This window comes from Gavialis gangeticus, unplaced genomic scaffold, assembly GCF_001723915.1.
Source record: "Gavialis gangeticus isolate Ggan-Ray unplaced genomic scaffold, GavGan_comp1, whole genome shotgun sequence".
Taxonomy (NCBI): domain Eukaryota; kingdom Metazoa; phylum Chordata; order Crocodylia; family Gavialidae; genus Gavialis; species Gavialis gangeticus.
In genome coordinates, this window is record NW_017729032.1 from 171,128,244 (window position 1) to 171,145,581 (window position 17,338).

Sequence of the window (17,338 nt, forward strand, 5' to 3'; positions counted from 1 at the left end):
GGAGCCGTGTTACATCCTTAATCAAAGGCATAGATGTTTGGGAAATGATTGAGGAAGTGCACTAACGTGCCATGTATTTTCACCTAGGCAACTCTAGACTGGCAGAAACGATATCTTGGTTCTGATAGAGGGTATGTACCTGTACGTGTGAAATCTATACCTGGGCGGATCCTCTTCTGCTAGTTTGCAAAGGCCTCAAAAGCAGAGACTCTGGATTACCTTTAGAGCCTTTTCAGTGTTGTAATAGATTGTTGATAAATTGTGTGCTTTTTAAGGGTAGCATTTTGTTGTCATGTTTATTATTGGCTTTTCTATTAAAGAAGTGCCATGCAGTGCTGCCTTGGCTTTTTGTAACCAGGACTTTTTTTGGTTAAGATATTATTTTGTTTGATTATGTAGTTGTTTGTATTAAATCAACAAAATTGTTCAAATGAATTCAACAGGTGTAATGAAAAGAGAAACATGCAGGATATGGAAATGAAGGGAGTCTTTTCTTTATTACTGTTTGCAAATATGTTTCCCTCCAATCGTTGTGATCTGACCTTAGTTTTTTTTATGCTGTTAATAAAGCATTTCCTGTTTGGCAAGGGAGTATGTTGAAATAGTTTACAGGTGCTTATATTTTTTTTAACTCTGCAGATAGCAAAGGATTTTAGCTCATTTTCTAATCCAGTGCACAGATGCTAATGTGATAACTGATTCTCACTATAATTTGAGGAGGAGGGTTAGTAGGTTTGTGAAATGTAAAGTGCTAAGCTATGGAAACGGTTTGGTCTCCCAGAATATTTTGATATAATAATGTCACCCACGGGAAGGGTTTCCCTGGCACTTGAAAGAATCTCGGAAGAATCAAGAGTTTATACAAAGTCTCAACGGGATTTTTTAAGAGCAGTGTGACAGGCAATGAGCATGTTGCTGGTGATTGTGCTGCCAAATTTAGTTCCAACCAGAAATAAAGTAAAAAAACCCATCAGCAACAAAACCCCCCCAAAACCTTGTTTTTTCTTTTTATGTTAACATTCCAAAAAGGAAATACTGCTTTTGAAAAATAAGTATCTGCTGTGGAGGGTAAAAAAATGAAAAGACATTTTGGTCACCTCTTAAATGCTTGCGTGTCAGGCAGTTCTTTTAGAGGGCAAAGGTTGTAAGCTTGACAAGATAATGTCTCTTCCTACACAACAATGTCATCACCTCTTTCTCTCCTGCTAGAACATATGCTGCTGAGGCAGGGCAGTGGCTGAGGATGACTGTATCTGCTGACTGGTGATGAGACAGAGCTGGCATGCTGTTAGAAAAATCCCTGCTTTAGTAAAGTTAACTGAAACTTCCTTTTGACAAGAGCTAATGATAAATTTATCTTAGTTGAAGATACATTTTTGAAGAATTTGTTTCTTGTTTATTTGTGAACCCATATTATTTACAGTCAACTTGCTAGGTTAGTATGTATATAAGCAACATGTATATTATATACTTATTATGCAATATGTATATAGTGTTCCGCATTTTAGGTTTTTACCAATTTTCAGCAATAACTTCCCATGGGGCTGGAGCTACTGCCCGGGGGCACTGGGCTCCTGGCTCTGACCTTGGGCAGGGCAGAAGATGCTGGTGCCAGGGTCAGGTGTTCCCCCCCACATGTGCACATCTGACCATGTGCGACTCCTCCCTACCCCCTCCCCCCAAAATGCCAATATAGCCCGCAACAAGCTGCTGCAGCAGGGGGGGAGAGGCAGCAATGCAGCCCATCAGACAGTCCCCCTGCAGCAGGAAGCAAAGCAGGGGGAACTATCAGTGGGTGTGGGGCATGGCTCTTGGTGCTACATGAACCCTGGGAGGGCTGTGGGGCTGTGTCAGGCTCTTCCGGGGGGGTGCGTGTCCCTGGATCTGCCCCTGGCACAAGAGCAGGCTGCTACCTGCCCCAAACACCGGGAAGAACCCGGTGCCACCACCCACCCTAGCCTGCAACAGCAGGCTCCAGCGAGAACAAGCTGCCAAGCACTGGGAAGAACCTGATGCCGCCACCGGCCCCAGCCTGCAGTGACATCCTGCTCTAGTCCTGCACGCCGATCTGGGGCACGTGCCCCCAGGGAAGAGCCTGGCACAGGCCCCCAGCCCGCAGTGTTCCAGGGGTGTATATAGCAGCAAGAGCCATGCCCCCACATCCACTGACAGTTCCCCACCACTTTGCTCCCTGCTATAACCCTAGAAGCAGCTGACGGGCTGCACTGCACCACTTCCCCTGCCCCTTCCCTAGTCCCAGGCTTACTCCAGTCCCTCCCTCCCTCACCCCTGTGGAACATATTATTTTCCCCAATTTAAACTAATTTTTTTTTCTTTCCTTCCTTTTATCCCTATTTCAACCTGGTTTTTATGTTTGGTAGATAAACCCTGAAAAATTCCCAGAATTATTTTAACAATAAAAACCAAAAATGCAGAACACTATATATAATGCTAATATAATATAGTACTATGTTATCTATATACATTATGTGTGAATTCTGTCTTTTACTGAAAGCTTCCCTGAGGCTTTCTTGGGAAGGGCGAAGTAGGAATCTAATAAATGAAATGTAGAATGGGGTGTGATCCCGAAGTGCATTGAGTGTTTTTATTGACTTTAGTAGGCTTTTGATTAGGTTAAAAACAGTCATTTTTGTCATTAGTCTCCAATTTGTTCTAGGCACAGCTATGCTTGTGCTCTTCTATGGGTATATCCAATGCTTCTGAGCTTTGCTGGTTGCCAGATGGGCCTGGGGGAAGATTCCACCCTCTCCCTCCTGCCCTCCCCCTTGTTGCTACATGTATCAGGATTTTTCTTTTAAACCTTCCTCAGAGGCTTTGGGTATTGGCGGAAGCCAAGACTGGGGATTGTGACAGGTGTGCCGGTGTTTCTGTTGGGACTCCAAGCTTATGGTTCCTGGCTAGAAGGGCTTGTCCCTCAGCTCACTGTTTGGGGTCAGGAAGGAGTTTTACCCCATGGTCAGATTGATATGGACTGTGGGGGGTGTTGGCATCCTCTGTACCAGGAGGTATATAGGCCTCTCCTTGGGATTTCTTAAGCATATACTGACAACGTTTTACGGAAGCAGGACATTGCTTACCATGGTTCCCTTGCTTTACCTGTGGCAGTTTAGGTATTATGTCTTGTGTTGTGTCAGGGTTGACTATAGTTTTACTAAAAGGTTAGATTATGGATTTGTATAGGATGGTGTAGGTAGGGATGATCACTGGCAGGGGGTTGGACTAGATGACCTCTCAAGGTCCCTTCCAGTCCTATTTCTCTAATTCTGTGATTAATATATAGTGCTTTTCAGTTGTAGAATTTTCCTTCCCTCTTCATCTTTGTTCGTGACTGCAGCTTTTGTGCATTACAGTTGCATGTCTTTGAGTCAGTCATCTAATCAAGTGATGTCCTTTCTAAGACAGTTGTGTAAGAAATCTTTCATTCTGCTTTTTGGGGAGCAGTGTTCTGTTCCACCCTTGGATATCTTTCTTATGTTGATAGTACCCCTCATAAAATTGTCTCTAGCCTAAGAAGGCTTCAAGTGTATACCATTCTAATGGGGCAGTACAGTATACAAAGAAAGCAGGAGAGAATACATTTTGGGAAGGGTAACCAGATAAAAAAAATAGTAGCTTTGTCCTATTCTAGGGAAAAGTTTGCCTTTTATATAAATGGACATTTCTGTTTGTTATCCATGCAGTTGTCTGTTACTGAAAGGCTATACAGATATCTTAATATATGCTATATATATTTTAATAGTTATAGGAGTTCTATGGAACATGTACACACACATACACATATACACCAGTATGCACATATGTGTATGTGTGTTTGTACATGGAATATATATGGAACTCTATGGAACACACATTAAGGAATACACACTTTCCTAAGAAATTATGGGAACTCTACAGATTATGAGTAGAAATATCTACTGCATTTAGCCAAGTCCAAGATGACTCTGAATTTAAGATCACCCCACCCCGATAATTATATTCTATGCATGGAAAATGTATAAATGTGTTAGATTTTTCCATGTATAAAATCTAATAATTGGGGATTAGGTTAGTAGGGAAAGTAGTGGCAGGGGGATAGGTTAGATGGTAAGGGAGATTAGAAGGGTGGGGGGCAGAGGTTGTAAGAGAGTTGAGCAGCCTGACTCTCTTGCTGCTTGCCTGTCCCCAGCATCTTCCCCCTGCCCCCTCCTGTTACTTGCCCCCCCTCTCCCCCATCTGCTCTCCCCACCTTCCCTCCTTTGCCCACCACTTACTCTCTGGCTCTGACAGGGCTCTTGCCACACTCCAACCTGGGCATGGAACATGTGGTTGCTCCGGCCCCAGTCTGGGCTGGGAGCAGCCATGGTGGTAGCAGCTCTATCCGGGGCTCCATTTCTGGGGTATGGCTGGAACTGCCACTTCCACAATATGCCTATTGTGGTGTTACTAGACAGGGCCAGGTGCTCTGTCCTAAGCTGAAGACCTGCCGGAGCTAGAAGGTAAGCAGTGAGAAAAGGTGGAAAAAGTAGGGTGGGGTCAATATCTGCATCCCTGAACCTGGGTGGGAGCCAGGGCCAGAGATGCAGCAGCTGGCTCTCAGTCTCTTCCCCCCTCCACCCATTTTGCTGGAATCCAAGATGAAAGGCTTTTTTTCTTCATGTTATTTCAGGAGGGAAATCCTTGTCTTGGATTCAAGTAAATACAGTTTTAAATCCAATGGTTTCTTGTGACTCTCACTTATGTTTCTGGTAGGGGTGTGTGAAACGCCTATGTTTTGTTTCGTTTTGGATTTGGCATTTCAGGGAACAGTGATTCATTTTGGTGTTTCAGATTACTGTCCCATTTCATTTAGGCCGAAACTGTTTCGGACCTGTTTCAGAATTTCTATGGGGCCATAGGCTATAACGGGGAATCACAAAGCTGCCTATAACTTTGTCATTTCTTGCCTGATTTGGATGAAGCTTGCAGGGATGCTAGCCCCTTCAGAGACTATGAAGCCTGCCAAGTTTCAAGGAGCTAGGCATGCAGGGTTTTCTGGGAAACTGCACCCCAAGGTGCTGACAAGCAAAACGTGTGTGTGTGTGTGTGTGTGTGTGTGTGTGTGTTAAGGTGCAGTGGGATGAAAACTGCAGGAATTGTAGCCCCTGTTCTCACCCTCACAACTCCACTGCAACCAGTAAGCCTCAGGTGTCTCAAAGATCTTACAGGGCTTTCCCCAGCTAGGACTGTGCAATGGCTACAGGTTATCAGGTGCCTCCTGCTCTTACCTGCCTTTTATTAGGGAGATTCGCAGGCCTGGCATTTCCTGGGGCTGCCACACCACTGGCAGTCCCACCCAGACCTCCCTATGCTGGAAGAGTGCAGTTTTAGGTCATACCCAGGATAATGTGGGGCCTCCTCCTCCCCATATTGCCCCAGCCCTTATACCTCCAAGTTCTTCCTGGCATAAGAGCTCAGCAGAGAGATGTTCTTGCTCTGCTTGTGAGAAACTAAACTGCTGCCTCCAGCTTTGAGAGCAGGGCATTAAATGGCTGCCCTCATTAGCACCTGTCCTGCCACATACATAGCCCCTTGTGCGGGCATGAGGGAGGCCTGCCAGGTTTCAGGCAGAGTGGTGCAGGGGTGTCCGTGAAACTGCACCTCAAACTGCTGAAAGCAAAACTCGTATGACTTGTGTGATCTTTTGTTAGACCAATTGAATAGTTGGAGAAATTCTTTTTTGCAAGCTTTTGGATTTAAAAACCCTTTGTCAGGCTGAGGAAGCATCTAGTTGGTGTGTGTGTGTATGCTCTTCCTGGATGGAAGGAATAGTAAAGAAGCCAGAGGCTGGCATGCAATGCAGGTAAGAAAGCCAGTCTGTGAAAATGGAGATGGACTGGCTTGACTATATTTTTGCCCAGTTGTCAGTGACTATGAACCTGTGAGTTGCCATGTGAGACTCATCCATCACCCTGGTTTGAAGGAGAACCCACCAACAACCTGATTGATTGCCCCGTGAGGGAGAGGTAGGCATGATCTCCACCCCAGCTGCTCCAGATGTCCGAGGTGAAGTGCAAGACCACCTGCGGACCTGCCTTGTGCAGTTCCTCCCTCAAATACTCCCTGCATGCCTCATACAGGGAGGGCACCACTATCCTGCTGAAGTTGGTGCATATGAGCATATGGTAGGATGGGGCCACGAGCACCGTGAACCACCTGAACCCTGGCTGCTCAATTAGGGAGAAGGGTTGGCCATCCAGAGCAAGCAACTCCCCGATGCTCTGGGTGATCTCGCTCAAAAAATTTCAGAAATGTTTTGGATGGCCTGTTCTGATTCAGAGCTGTTTCGGAGCGTGGCATTTCATTTTGGATTCAGTGTTTCAACCACCAAAACTTCTGAATGCGAAACTAAACAAAACGGCCACTGAAATTTCATACAGCCCTAGTTTCTGGAGTATAGCTAAGCCACTGTTGACATAGTATACTGCCCTACAGTCAGACTACCCACAGATGCTTTACTGACCATCCAGAATATACAGTGGTAGAAAAGACAGTTGTTTTATTTTCTTGTTTTATACATTATTCTGTTTTATTATATGACTCTGAGCCTTTGTTGGGAAGGACAGCATATAAATTGAATGAATAAATACATAAATAATCTTTGAAAAGGATACAGTGATTAGAATAAAATCAGTTACTAAATTACTCATGGGGCCTGTTCGCAGAATGGCTAAGGTGTCTTGGTCTGGGTGCAGGGGCACACTAAGATGGCCCAGCTGTAAATGGGCACCTGGTCGTTGGGCTGGAGAGCCAAAGGTTGCTGGGAGTGCTACTGGCTACATTGTGTGTTCCGTTGGCTTCAGAAACCAACACACCCTGATCTAGGCTCAGGATGACTTCTGCCGTTTTATTGACTGAACTGCTCATTCACAGGGAATGCTGCTAAACACTGTTGCTTCTTTTAGACAACACTCCTACTGCTTGCATTATTTATCACAGCTTCTTTCTGTACTCCATCAGCTGATTTAGTCAAACTGGCCTTGGGAAATCACTTAGATAATTTCTGACTGTTTCTGTCACTTAGAACCTTTTACTTTATCCTGGCAAAGGTTTCAATTTTAGCTTTCTAAATTTATTTTGCCAGACTCAAAAAAACTTACTACAAGAGCTGCCAAAGCACGGTGGCGTAGGGTATTGCATTAGGTATGTGAGGTAGTGTTCTGAACTGATTTTGCTTTTCAGTTTTATTTCTAAAATGTTTTAGTGGCAGAAGAAGGCATTGAACCCAGGTTTACACATTCTGTTGGTGCAGTAATTTCAAGGCAATTGGTTATTGTATAGCCATGTTAATTTTGATTGTAATATGAGTGCACTTAACAGCCAAATTCAAATTTTGTGGCTTTCTCAAGGCTCTGGATTCAGTGTCTACATTTTAAGCCGAAGTGCTTACTGTTATAACACAGACCCATGGAATAGATCTAGAGATAATGGCAGAATTTGATAGGGAACAGGCCTCTTTCTCACACACACAATACATAAGAAATGCTTTGTTTACCACCCTTTAGTGATCCTGAAATGATTTATCTTTTGCTTAATTTCCCCTCCCATTAACTTTATTATTATGCCTCCATAAATTAGGCAGGGAAGAAAAAGAATCTGCCCTTTTTAAAGTAGTTGGGAAAAGTGAAAAAGAGCTTATATTATGAGTTAGAGTGGGTTTAAAAAAACAAGCTATTAAAAAATTAGTTAACTGCATTTTTTAACACAGTGGGTTTCATCGCAGAATCTCCTGAAACTGGTTTAGTACCTTTTCATCTCCCATCAAATCACTGATATTTTACTTTGGTGAGGTGAATCCAGGGCATTTTTGTTATTCTACCTAATGTGTATTTAGCTCATTCTCCCATGCAGTGATAATTTCTCTACCTCCGTAAATATTTGGCTCTAATATGGGAAGTTAACCAGTATCTAGGCATGGACAAAAGTTGGACTGGAGACCACTTTGGAATTCTGACTGTAGTTGTAATTCCAAAGTGTAGTGCCATGGCCAAATGCTCTGGCTTTGGCTTCTCGCTTGACCTGTGCTATGGCCACTTTATTTCCTGCCTGTTGACTAAAGAAGGTTATCCTCTCCACAGATGGTGTTGCTGCCATGGAGGACCATCTCCATGCACAGTGAGCTCTCTCTAATGGCAGCTTACTAGACAGGCCATCCCCTTTGCTGTCTATTTCCCTGGCACAGTACCTTACTACTTTCCTTCCACCTCACATCCCGTCGTCCCCCCCACACACACACACATGCAAAATACAGGTCTGTGAAAACGTAAATGTGTGGCAGGGAAGATCAAAGGGGACATGAGTTAATAGGTGTAAGACAGGTTAGTGGGGGGTGGGGAAGGGGGGAATGTTGACCTCGTGATAGGACATAGCTGGTAAAATGTAGAGAGGTTACCTGGGATTATCAATTGGCAGGCAGATTTTAATGAGCCATAAAACCAATATCTATTTTTAGTCTGTGATGTTTTGTATCCAGCAGGTTTATGAAGTGAAGTTCATAGGCTTATCTACAAAAGGTGTTTTGTAAATTTCCGTTGAGGATTAGAAATGAGACACTGGAAAGAGAGTGGTTGTCCCATGAGAACTGTGCCTCTATAGGTAATTGGGTATTTTTTTCTTTGATAGTAGATTTTTAGTGTGCATTCATTCAGGTACACAGTTGTTGTTTGGTTTCTCCTATGTATTTTCCATCAGGGCATTTAGTGCATTGGATGAGATATATTACATTTCTGGAGGTGCAGATATAAGATCCAGGAATAGTGATGGTTCTGTTGTGGGGTGTAATTGTTGTGGGAGTGATGGAGATGTGTTAGCAGGTTTTGGCATGGTCTCGACCACGTGCCTTGGGCCATAGGAAGTTTACTTTTGGTGACAAGGTTGGCAAGGTTCAATACCTGTTTAAAGGCTAGGATGGGTGGTTCTGTACTCCTCCTTTGGAGGTCTCGTCTATTTGTTTGTTTTGTTCTTATTTATTGTCTTCTGGGGGTGTTTTTGTTTTTCTTTGGGAGGTTGTCTATGACTAACGCATCTGTCACTAGAGAAATGGATGTATTCAGCAGGACTCAGCTGTCTGAGTCAGAATGTAGTTTTCTTATAAAAGTAGACAGTGATTAGTTTTCCTTCATAGTTTATCACATTTTATAGAAGTGCACTGTATGAAGTATTTCCAAAATATAAAAAGGGGAAGGCAGTGCTATCCACAAGAGAAGGTTATGTTCTGGTAAGTGAATGGGTTTTATGCTGTGACTAGTAAGAACTAGAGCAGGGGTGGGTAATTAGTTCAGCTGTAAAGCCACTTAAGTTTGGGTGAGCTATTGAAGGCTGCAGGGGTAGCCCTGCACCTTGACAGGTGCCCTGCCACTTGGTCATCATTTTGGGCTCAGAAGTTCTGCCCTGACCTTGGTTGCTGGAAGTCCTTCCTCTTGCCCAAGAAGTACTCCTTTTGGGAGGGGAGGGGTTGCCATCTTGAAACTGGAAAAAGAAAACCAAATCATATATTAAAAAAATCAAACATCTACTATAACTTATTTTAATTTTATTTTTTAAACTATTTTTGTCCTGATTTATGTGCATTTGCCTAGTATATCTGGAGGCAATTATATAATAATTCAAAATAGTCTTACACTTGCATATTGTGTGTGTTTGGGGATTGGGGTGTGTGGCAGGGGGTGGCGGGCAGGCAGCCTCACGGTCCTTGAAGCTGCATGTGGTGGCAGCAAGAGGGAGCAGCCCTGCCTGACCCCATAGTGCACAGCTCCCTGTGGTGCCACCCCAGTCTCTAGCCACAGGTGGTGGCAGCGTGCAGAGCCAACCCTTCCCAGGCCCCATAGCACAAGGCTTCTGCGCTCCTACAGAGTGTGGGGCCAGCCCAGCCAACCCCACAGCGCAAGCCTCCCCGCACTCCCACCCCATTTCCCCTAGCAGGAGTCCCTAGCCGCTGCCCAGTGGGGCACTTACCTGTATTTCCAGGCTCACAGGCAGGGAGGGCAGGGAACAGCCATGGGGTGGCTTCTCCCAGGCAGAGGCTTCTTGTCTCTAGCAGCCCCAGGTTGAGCCTGGGGCAAGTCAGGACAGGCTGGGGTGGGGGTGGCACTGGTTAGCAATCAAACCTGCACTTCCTCCATGAAGGAGCTGGCTTGCAGAGGGGCAATGAGGGCTAGGGTATATAGAGGGTTTACGGAGACTTCCCACGAGCCAGATCTAGCCTGCAGACCATATTTTGCCTGCCCCTGAACTAATGGTTTGAAACAAAAGCTGAGGTGTGAACTAGCTGCCTTCCATTCAAGTCTGAAGGATGTTAGTAGCATGCCAAATTCATGTTTGTCATCTTTCACATGCTTACTCTGGAGAATAATAGTTGTTGATAATCCAGTTCAATTCTAGAAATCTTCAGCAGTAAAGTTTAGCTTCATCTTACAAAACTCACTTCTTCTAGTCTGCCAATATGATCTGCCTGTGTATTGTTACAATCATGTGTATATACCATTTTCAGTTCTGAAATAACATATAGCATTTTTTTCATCCCTTATCATTAGGGCAGGTGATCGCACCACTAAGGATTTTGGATAGAAATGGGAAAGCTTTGCTTTCTAACATATCTAAAGTACTTATAAATAAATGCAATAAATAATTGCATCTGTTAGTTTCAAGTAGACAAAAGGCTAAAACACCAATTTATAGTATTATAGATTGTAAGAATAAATGACTTGTAAATAATTAGGTACTGTCAAGATTTTGTTTCCCACGTAGTTGTAATTGTACTCTTTGGGACATTGTCATTATATCGTCTACCATTCCATCTTCATCTACTAAACGCAAGGCAGGGATGAACTGAAAACAATGAAAAAGTAATGTTTGGAAGGTGGTTTTTGCTACGTAAAGGTTTGCAAAATATGACAGTTTTTGCATGTTTGGAACAGTGTATCTGTATGACAAACGGGTATATTTTAAAAGTGGGTCAGAGAGGAGGAGTAAAAGAGACAGAATCCATTTGGCAGTATGAAATTATTTGTTGCAGCTTGAGGGAACAGGAAAGAATGTCACCCCTCTAACACCATAAATCATGAAATCTTAAATTTGCAGTACGGCGTGAATATGATAGATAAGATTATTGTGATCATTTTTTTCATAAGGAATCCTTTTGTCTAAATAATTTTCAAGCATGATATTGACTCGTCTGAATATTCCTTTTTATGGTTCACATTGGTGGTTTTATTATTAAACATTTGAGTTCTGCATCAGGGAGAAGAGCTGCAGATGTTGGTCTTGTTTATTTGTATTCGAGCAGTGCTGAAACTCGGCCAAGATTGAGGACCCTCATGCTAGGCAAAGTAAGCACGTGCATGTGTGTCTGTGTACACGTAGCATCCTCAACTCTGAAAAGCACTTAAACGGTATGTCAACACAAGACACTACTGTGCAGTCATTACTGCACATTTATTTAGTACTTGTATTAGCAAGTACTAAATAGATGTGCAGTAACTAGAGTTACTGCACGATAGCATCAGCAAATGTCTTTTAGGTGCCACTATTGCACAGTAACCTAATAATACTGTGCAGTAGCATATTACATTTTCCATGCTGTGACATGCTACTACACAGTATTTTTTAGCTACTGCACATTGAGCATCTTGTGTAGACATGCCTAAAGACTCCACTTAAATCTGTCCCTAAGTGTACAACAGTCATCTGTTCTTGCTTATTCTGGCTAGGATGGCAAACAATATGACCCCTTGGATAGAAATAGATATTGCCCAATGTCTCATTTGTGCTGCCGTAAAAAATTGAGTAAATGTAGCCATCCCTACTCTTTGTTGCATCACATCAAAGGAAAATCAGTGGCACAATAAAAGGTAATAATATATTATTCTACTTTATTGTGGTGGACATCTATTAGCTCTGTAGCGGAAGACTTCAGGCAGTCTGAGCTGCCCACACTCTCCAGTCCTGGCAGGTGCTCTGGGTAGCATGAGAGCCCCTCAATCCCCTGGACCACCTGACTAGTTTTCTGTGCTGACAGAGGCACCCTGGGGAATCTTGAGGTGCCTCTAAGCAGGAAGTCAGGGTTTCCCACTTACAAAGCTCCACCTGTGATTTCCAGGGGCAGTTTCCTTAAGTGGGGATGTCCTATGCAGGTCCCAGAGTAGAGGTAAAGGACCCAGGGAATCTCTGATGTCCTATGCCTCCATGTGGGGCCCTGCTTATTGAGACCTGCCCCAGGGGAGCAGATCTGGGTGAGCAGGGAAAGCACCACTTTCTCCACTTACACAGATGGGTCCCTGGAGATCAAAGGGGCAGATCTGAGTAAGCAGGGAAACCCAGACTTTCCCCACTTACCAGATCTGCCCCATAGGCTCTCCAGTGATGCATCTGGTTAAGTGTGGAAAGCTGAGTAGGTGCTCTCAGGATTTAATGGTAGTGATCCTGCCTGGGAATTCCCAGGACATGCAGGACCCTGCCCCTCAAGCCCTGGGAAAACACACAGCCCCTTGTCCCATAGCATCAGTAGGTAGAACATGGGGCACTGAATGAAGTGGATTAGCTGTGTTGCAACACATCAAGGCACAGATGATCTGCTTATTTGGCATCTATGTCTAGCCTTTGAAAATACATGCTTTAGAATATGCTACTGCTGTTTAAAAGCCAGTAGAGGGAGAAATTTCATTCCAAAAGCTGCCACTGGCCTCTCCCTTTTAAGTAAGCCTCGAAAAGAGAGAGTTTTCCTTCATTTCTTAGTTTATAAAGACATGAAAATTGATTCCTTCTTCCCTGCATATGTGTTGTATTGACACTTTATTTTATTGTAGGTACTTATGGTTATGTGTACCATCATCTTTCTTTAGTCCATGTATATGTAGTGCTTTAAATAGCACTTATCACCGGTTCCGATATCTTTCTCTGAGGCGGAAGAATTGTGTTTCCTGGGGTGTTTTTTAAATGCAGAATTTCTTTTATATTGCATACTATTTTTTCCCCCTGAATCCCTCATCACTTGAAAATTGCTGAGTTGTTTTTCCTGACACTGTTCTTAAATCATAAGCTGAAGACAAACTCATCCAATTGTAGTCAACAGGGTAAATTTTGGCAAAATGATATGCAACAGAAAATACCCTTTTGGAATAAAAAAATTGGAGCAGATTTATCTAATTGCATCATACTGACAGTAGAATTCTACTGCTTTCCAAAAGAAATTGAGTGGGTTTGATGAGACAGAATCTTGATGTTCTCAATATATACTCTCAGATGCATTACTAGATCTCCATTCATGTAATTTCTGTGTAAAGTGCCCTTTCCAGTGTTATACTTTTGAAATCCTCTAGTAACTGACCACTTTTACCAAATTTCAGTCTGTCTGTCTGCTTTTAGTACACATTAATACGGGGACCGGCAAAGTCCCGCCTGCAGGCCGGATCTGGCCGGCAGTGGACTCTGTTTCCCAGCAGCTCCTGCCCGCGTTGCTGGAACCGGTTTCCATGGAGACCTCAGCCGCAGGCATGCTGTGATAGTGTGGGGCCAGGGTTTCTGTGGAGACTGGCCCCAGCAGCACTGGCAGGCATCAGTGGTGCCAGCGCCTTCCTGGTGGCAGGGGACTGTGCTGTGGGAAGGAGCAGGGCAGGCTCAGCTGCTGCTGCCTGTGCAGTGTGGGCAGTAGCAGTGCAGCTAGGAGAGGTGGCTATGGGGGACTATGGGGAATTTTGGGGTGGCTATAGCCCCCTCCCACCCCAGTGCCACCCCTATTTGCAGGGCCTGTGGCAGGGCAGGGAAGCTACTCCGGAGCTGGGCTGGGATCTTACGGCGGTGACAGAGTGATCCATACCAAAGGTAGAGCTGCGATCTGCAGCCTACACACAGTACAGGGATTACTACAGAAAGTAGCACTATAAGGAAGTCCTTGTTTGTTTAAAACTGTTTTTTTGTGGCAGATCCACCATTTTTGTAGCACTTGTTTTTGTATAAACACTCAGTTTTGTGAAGTGCTATAAAAAGTGTCAATAAAGCTACAACAGCATGGCTAAGGCCAGAATTGGCAAATTTAGTCAGAGTTCAGTTTATCTGAAACTTCAGCTCTTCTTGAGTAGCTAGGTGATTTGTAGGCATAACTTGTTGCTATTTACAAATACATTTGTTAGTCTGATTTAGAAATGCAGAACTCTAAAACTCTTGGTTCAGAGATGATACCTTTTATTAGACCAACTAAAAAAAACCACAAAAAAAAAAAATCTTTCATTACAAGCTTTCAGGTACATGCACCCTTCAGGCTGAGGGAAAATTAAAGATAATAAAAGTCCCCAGAGGTAAAATATAAACTTCATTTTGCACAGAGGAAGCTGAAGGTGGATGTCTGTTTAGTTTTGGTTTTTAGCCTAGGAAATATTTTTCCATCTTTTTATGTATGGTTTGCATCTTATTCTCCGTTTTGGTAGTCTAAGTGCAATAATTCTGAAATCCTAAACTCCTAACGTCTAAGATTCAGATTCAAGGTTTATGTCTCCCAGTGGTTAATTCTATAGAGCAATTGAAATGATATTAATAAGGTAAATTCTGCTGTACAAGTCGAATGGGAGAGGCTATTTTGGTGTAATTCCGTTTTCATATATATGTAATTTGAGTTCACTAATGGAAATTAAATGTTTATAGTCAATGGAAAATTGTTTTTCTCTTGTATTGTGCATCATCAAAGCTTATCAGTTCTTTCCCCCTTTCAGCTGTCCTGAAAGGCAGCTGATAGCAGCAGCTCTTTTTCCTTTTTTCCCTCAAAGCACTGATAGAGCTCTCAGTTAAATGCCTTTATTAATGCTTCCATTAACTCTGTTCTGGTTTCCTGGATTGCATATTCAGGTGTTCTCATTCTGTCACTTGGAGTTAATACAGCAGCCTTGTATTAGAACATAGATTTTGTGTATCTTGAGCTGCCTGCAAAATGTTCTGTCTTTTAATACTGGTTTTTAATCTTTTCTCTTGCTATCCCTCTTGCCTATTTATACTGAAGGTTTTGGAATTCATTCATAGTGCATTGTTGTTTGTTATAGATTTCATAGATTTTTAGGGTTGGAAGGGACCTCAGTAGATCATCAAGCCCGACCCCCTGCCCTGGGCAGGAAAGAGTGCTGGGGTCAGATGAACCCAGCTAGGTGCTTGTCCAGTCTCCTTTTAAAGACCTCCAGGGTAGGGGAGAGCACCACCTTCTTTGGAAGCCCATTCCAGATTTTGGCAACCCTCACCACGAAGAATTTTTTCCTAATGTCTAATCTAAATCTGCTCTCTGTCACTTTATAGCTGTTGTTCCTAGTAACCCCCAGGGGCAACCTGGTAAACAGAGTATCCCCTGTTCCTTGCTGCTTCCCTCCTCACCCCTCCCCTGATGAATTTGTAGACTTTGAATTTGTTGGTAGAGAACTTGTTTTCTTGGAATACAGGAAGTGGTAAATATAACTGAACAGTGAAACGGTGAAAGGCTTGAATAAGAGTTGGTTTTTGGCTATATGTAATAGATTCATTCCTAATCATACTTTTTGTGAAGGTATATGATACATCCTAAAGAAGAACCCACTTTAGTGCGCTTAGATCACTGAGGCTATTTTATTCTTAGACCAATTGAATTAAATCTAAGTACATGGCTAGAAGAATCTTCAAGAAAGCATACATGTGCACCATGCACACACACATGAATTATGTGAAAGAAAGCCTAAAATTCTCCACTTGGTTTGCCTCGTATCCCAACTCAGCACAGTCTGTTCCTCTCCTTGCTTGGCTGCTCAGGAAGATGAAAGTGGTGGTGGATATGATAGCACAGAAAATGCCATCTGAAAATGACGTTCATGTGGCCAGGAGCTATCTTATGAAGATCTTGAGAAGTTCCATGAGGTACAGTACTGGTTTTGCAAGTACAACTTTTCCATTCCTTTTCATTGGCAGAATCTCTCATACCCCTTGACAAACCCATAGGAAACCATTGTGAAAGTCCTCTTCCCTCAAACCTTCATTTCCTCATACTCCCAAATAGTGTCTGTTTTGTACTAGTTTCGTGTTTCATTTGTGGTGAATGTTAGAAACAGTATTTTCTCACAATATGGAGACTTTAGTTCTGCCACCTCTGCAGAAAAGAAGCTGAAGAACCAATTATATGGTGTCATGAATTTATCCAAAAAGACAGCTTTTGGTTAGTTATCCTATGTCCATCAGTACAAGAATAAACTGAGGTGGTAGCAGAATTCGTGGTGGCTGGTGCTACCAGCTAAAAAAAAGTCCACATTTGTCTAATACTTGAGTACAAGGCCAATAACCATAAGAAAATATATGGAATGTCTGAAGTGAGCAGACTGGAGTGGGGAAAAAGGGTGGGGATTTTAAGGTAGCTGGCATCTTCCTGTACTGATGATTGCAACACATTTTCTCAAAAACTTTTCTCTATTTTTTGCGGGGTGCTAGTTTTGCAATGGATTGTTTTCATAGTACCTAGGGTCAGGAGGGACCTGAACAGATCATCCAACCTGACCCCCTGCCACAGGCAGGAATGAATGCTGGGTTCACAAGACCCCAGACAGGTGATCATCCAACCTCCTCTTGAATTTGCCCAAGGTAGGGGCAAGGACCACTTCCCCAGGAAGTTGGTTCCAGATTTTGGCCACCCTAACTGTAAAATGTTGCCTTCTGATCTCTAACCTGAACCTATTCTCCATCAGCTTATTACCATTGTTCCTCGTCACCCCAGGTGGTGCTGGGGAGAAAAGGGCTCTACCTATTTGCTGTTGATCTCCCCTGATGAGTTTGTAGGCAGTTTTAGTGTAGATTGTTTTATGATTCAGTAACTAGTTAGTGATCCAGTCAAATGAAAGTGAAAATGAATGACAAAGGTATCTGTGTGTACCCAATTGGTAACTGGGAGTTCTGAACTCTCGACTCAGCACTGCCATTGTCTTTGTGAGCTTGAACTGGTTACTTAACCATGCTGGGTAAAATTTTCATAAGTATAGAAGTAATGTAGGAGCCTGATTCCTCTTTTCGTGAGAGTGAGGCCCCTGGCATACATTACACTTAAGACATGGTTAACCAGTTAATCTCTTCTTTAAGTTGTTACCTGGCCACATGTTCATGCACTTAATGGCATAATAAAACAAGGAACAAACCACAAAGTTTATTACACCAAAAATGTGCAATAACTTTGTGGCTGGTTGGTATCATGCCATTAATTGAACGTGTGGCCAAGTTGGGGCTCCCAGGTGCATGAGTGCACCATGCACCCTGGAGGATGGGAGCCATCAGCTGATCACCCAGCCATAGTGATGTGGAGTGCACTTCTGCAGTT

The 17,338-nt window shown here is 43.2% G+C and overlaps 1 protein-coding gene across 4 annotated transcripts in view; it reads left to right on the plus strand.

The window, feature by feature from the left end:
• SHROOM2 (shroom family member 2) overlaps nucleotides 1-17,338 on the plus strand; it is a 298,183-nt gene that overhangs the window by 181,550 nt on the left and 99,295 nt on the right. Inside the window, exon 1 of one of the 4 annotated variants that reach the window (XM_019524300.1) lies at nucleotides 15,632-15,897. The exons of the other annotated variants lie outside the window; for them this stretch is intronic. Coding sequence (XP_019379845.1) covers nucleotides 15,647-15,897 — 251 coding nt within the window. The 5' untranslated portion in view covers nucleotides 15,632-15,646. Of the gene's footprint in view, nucleotides 1-15,631; nucleotides 15,898-17,338 lie in introns of those variants that run through there. 4 annotated transcript variants of the gene reach the window in all.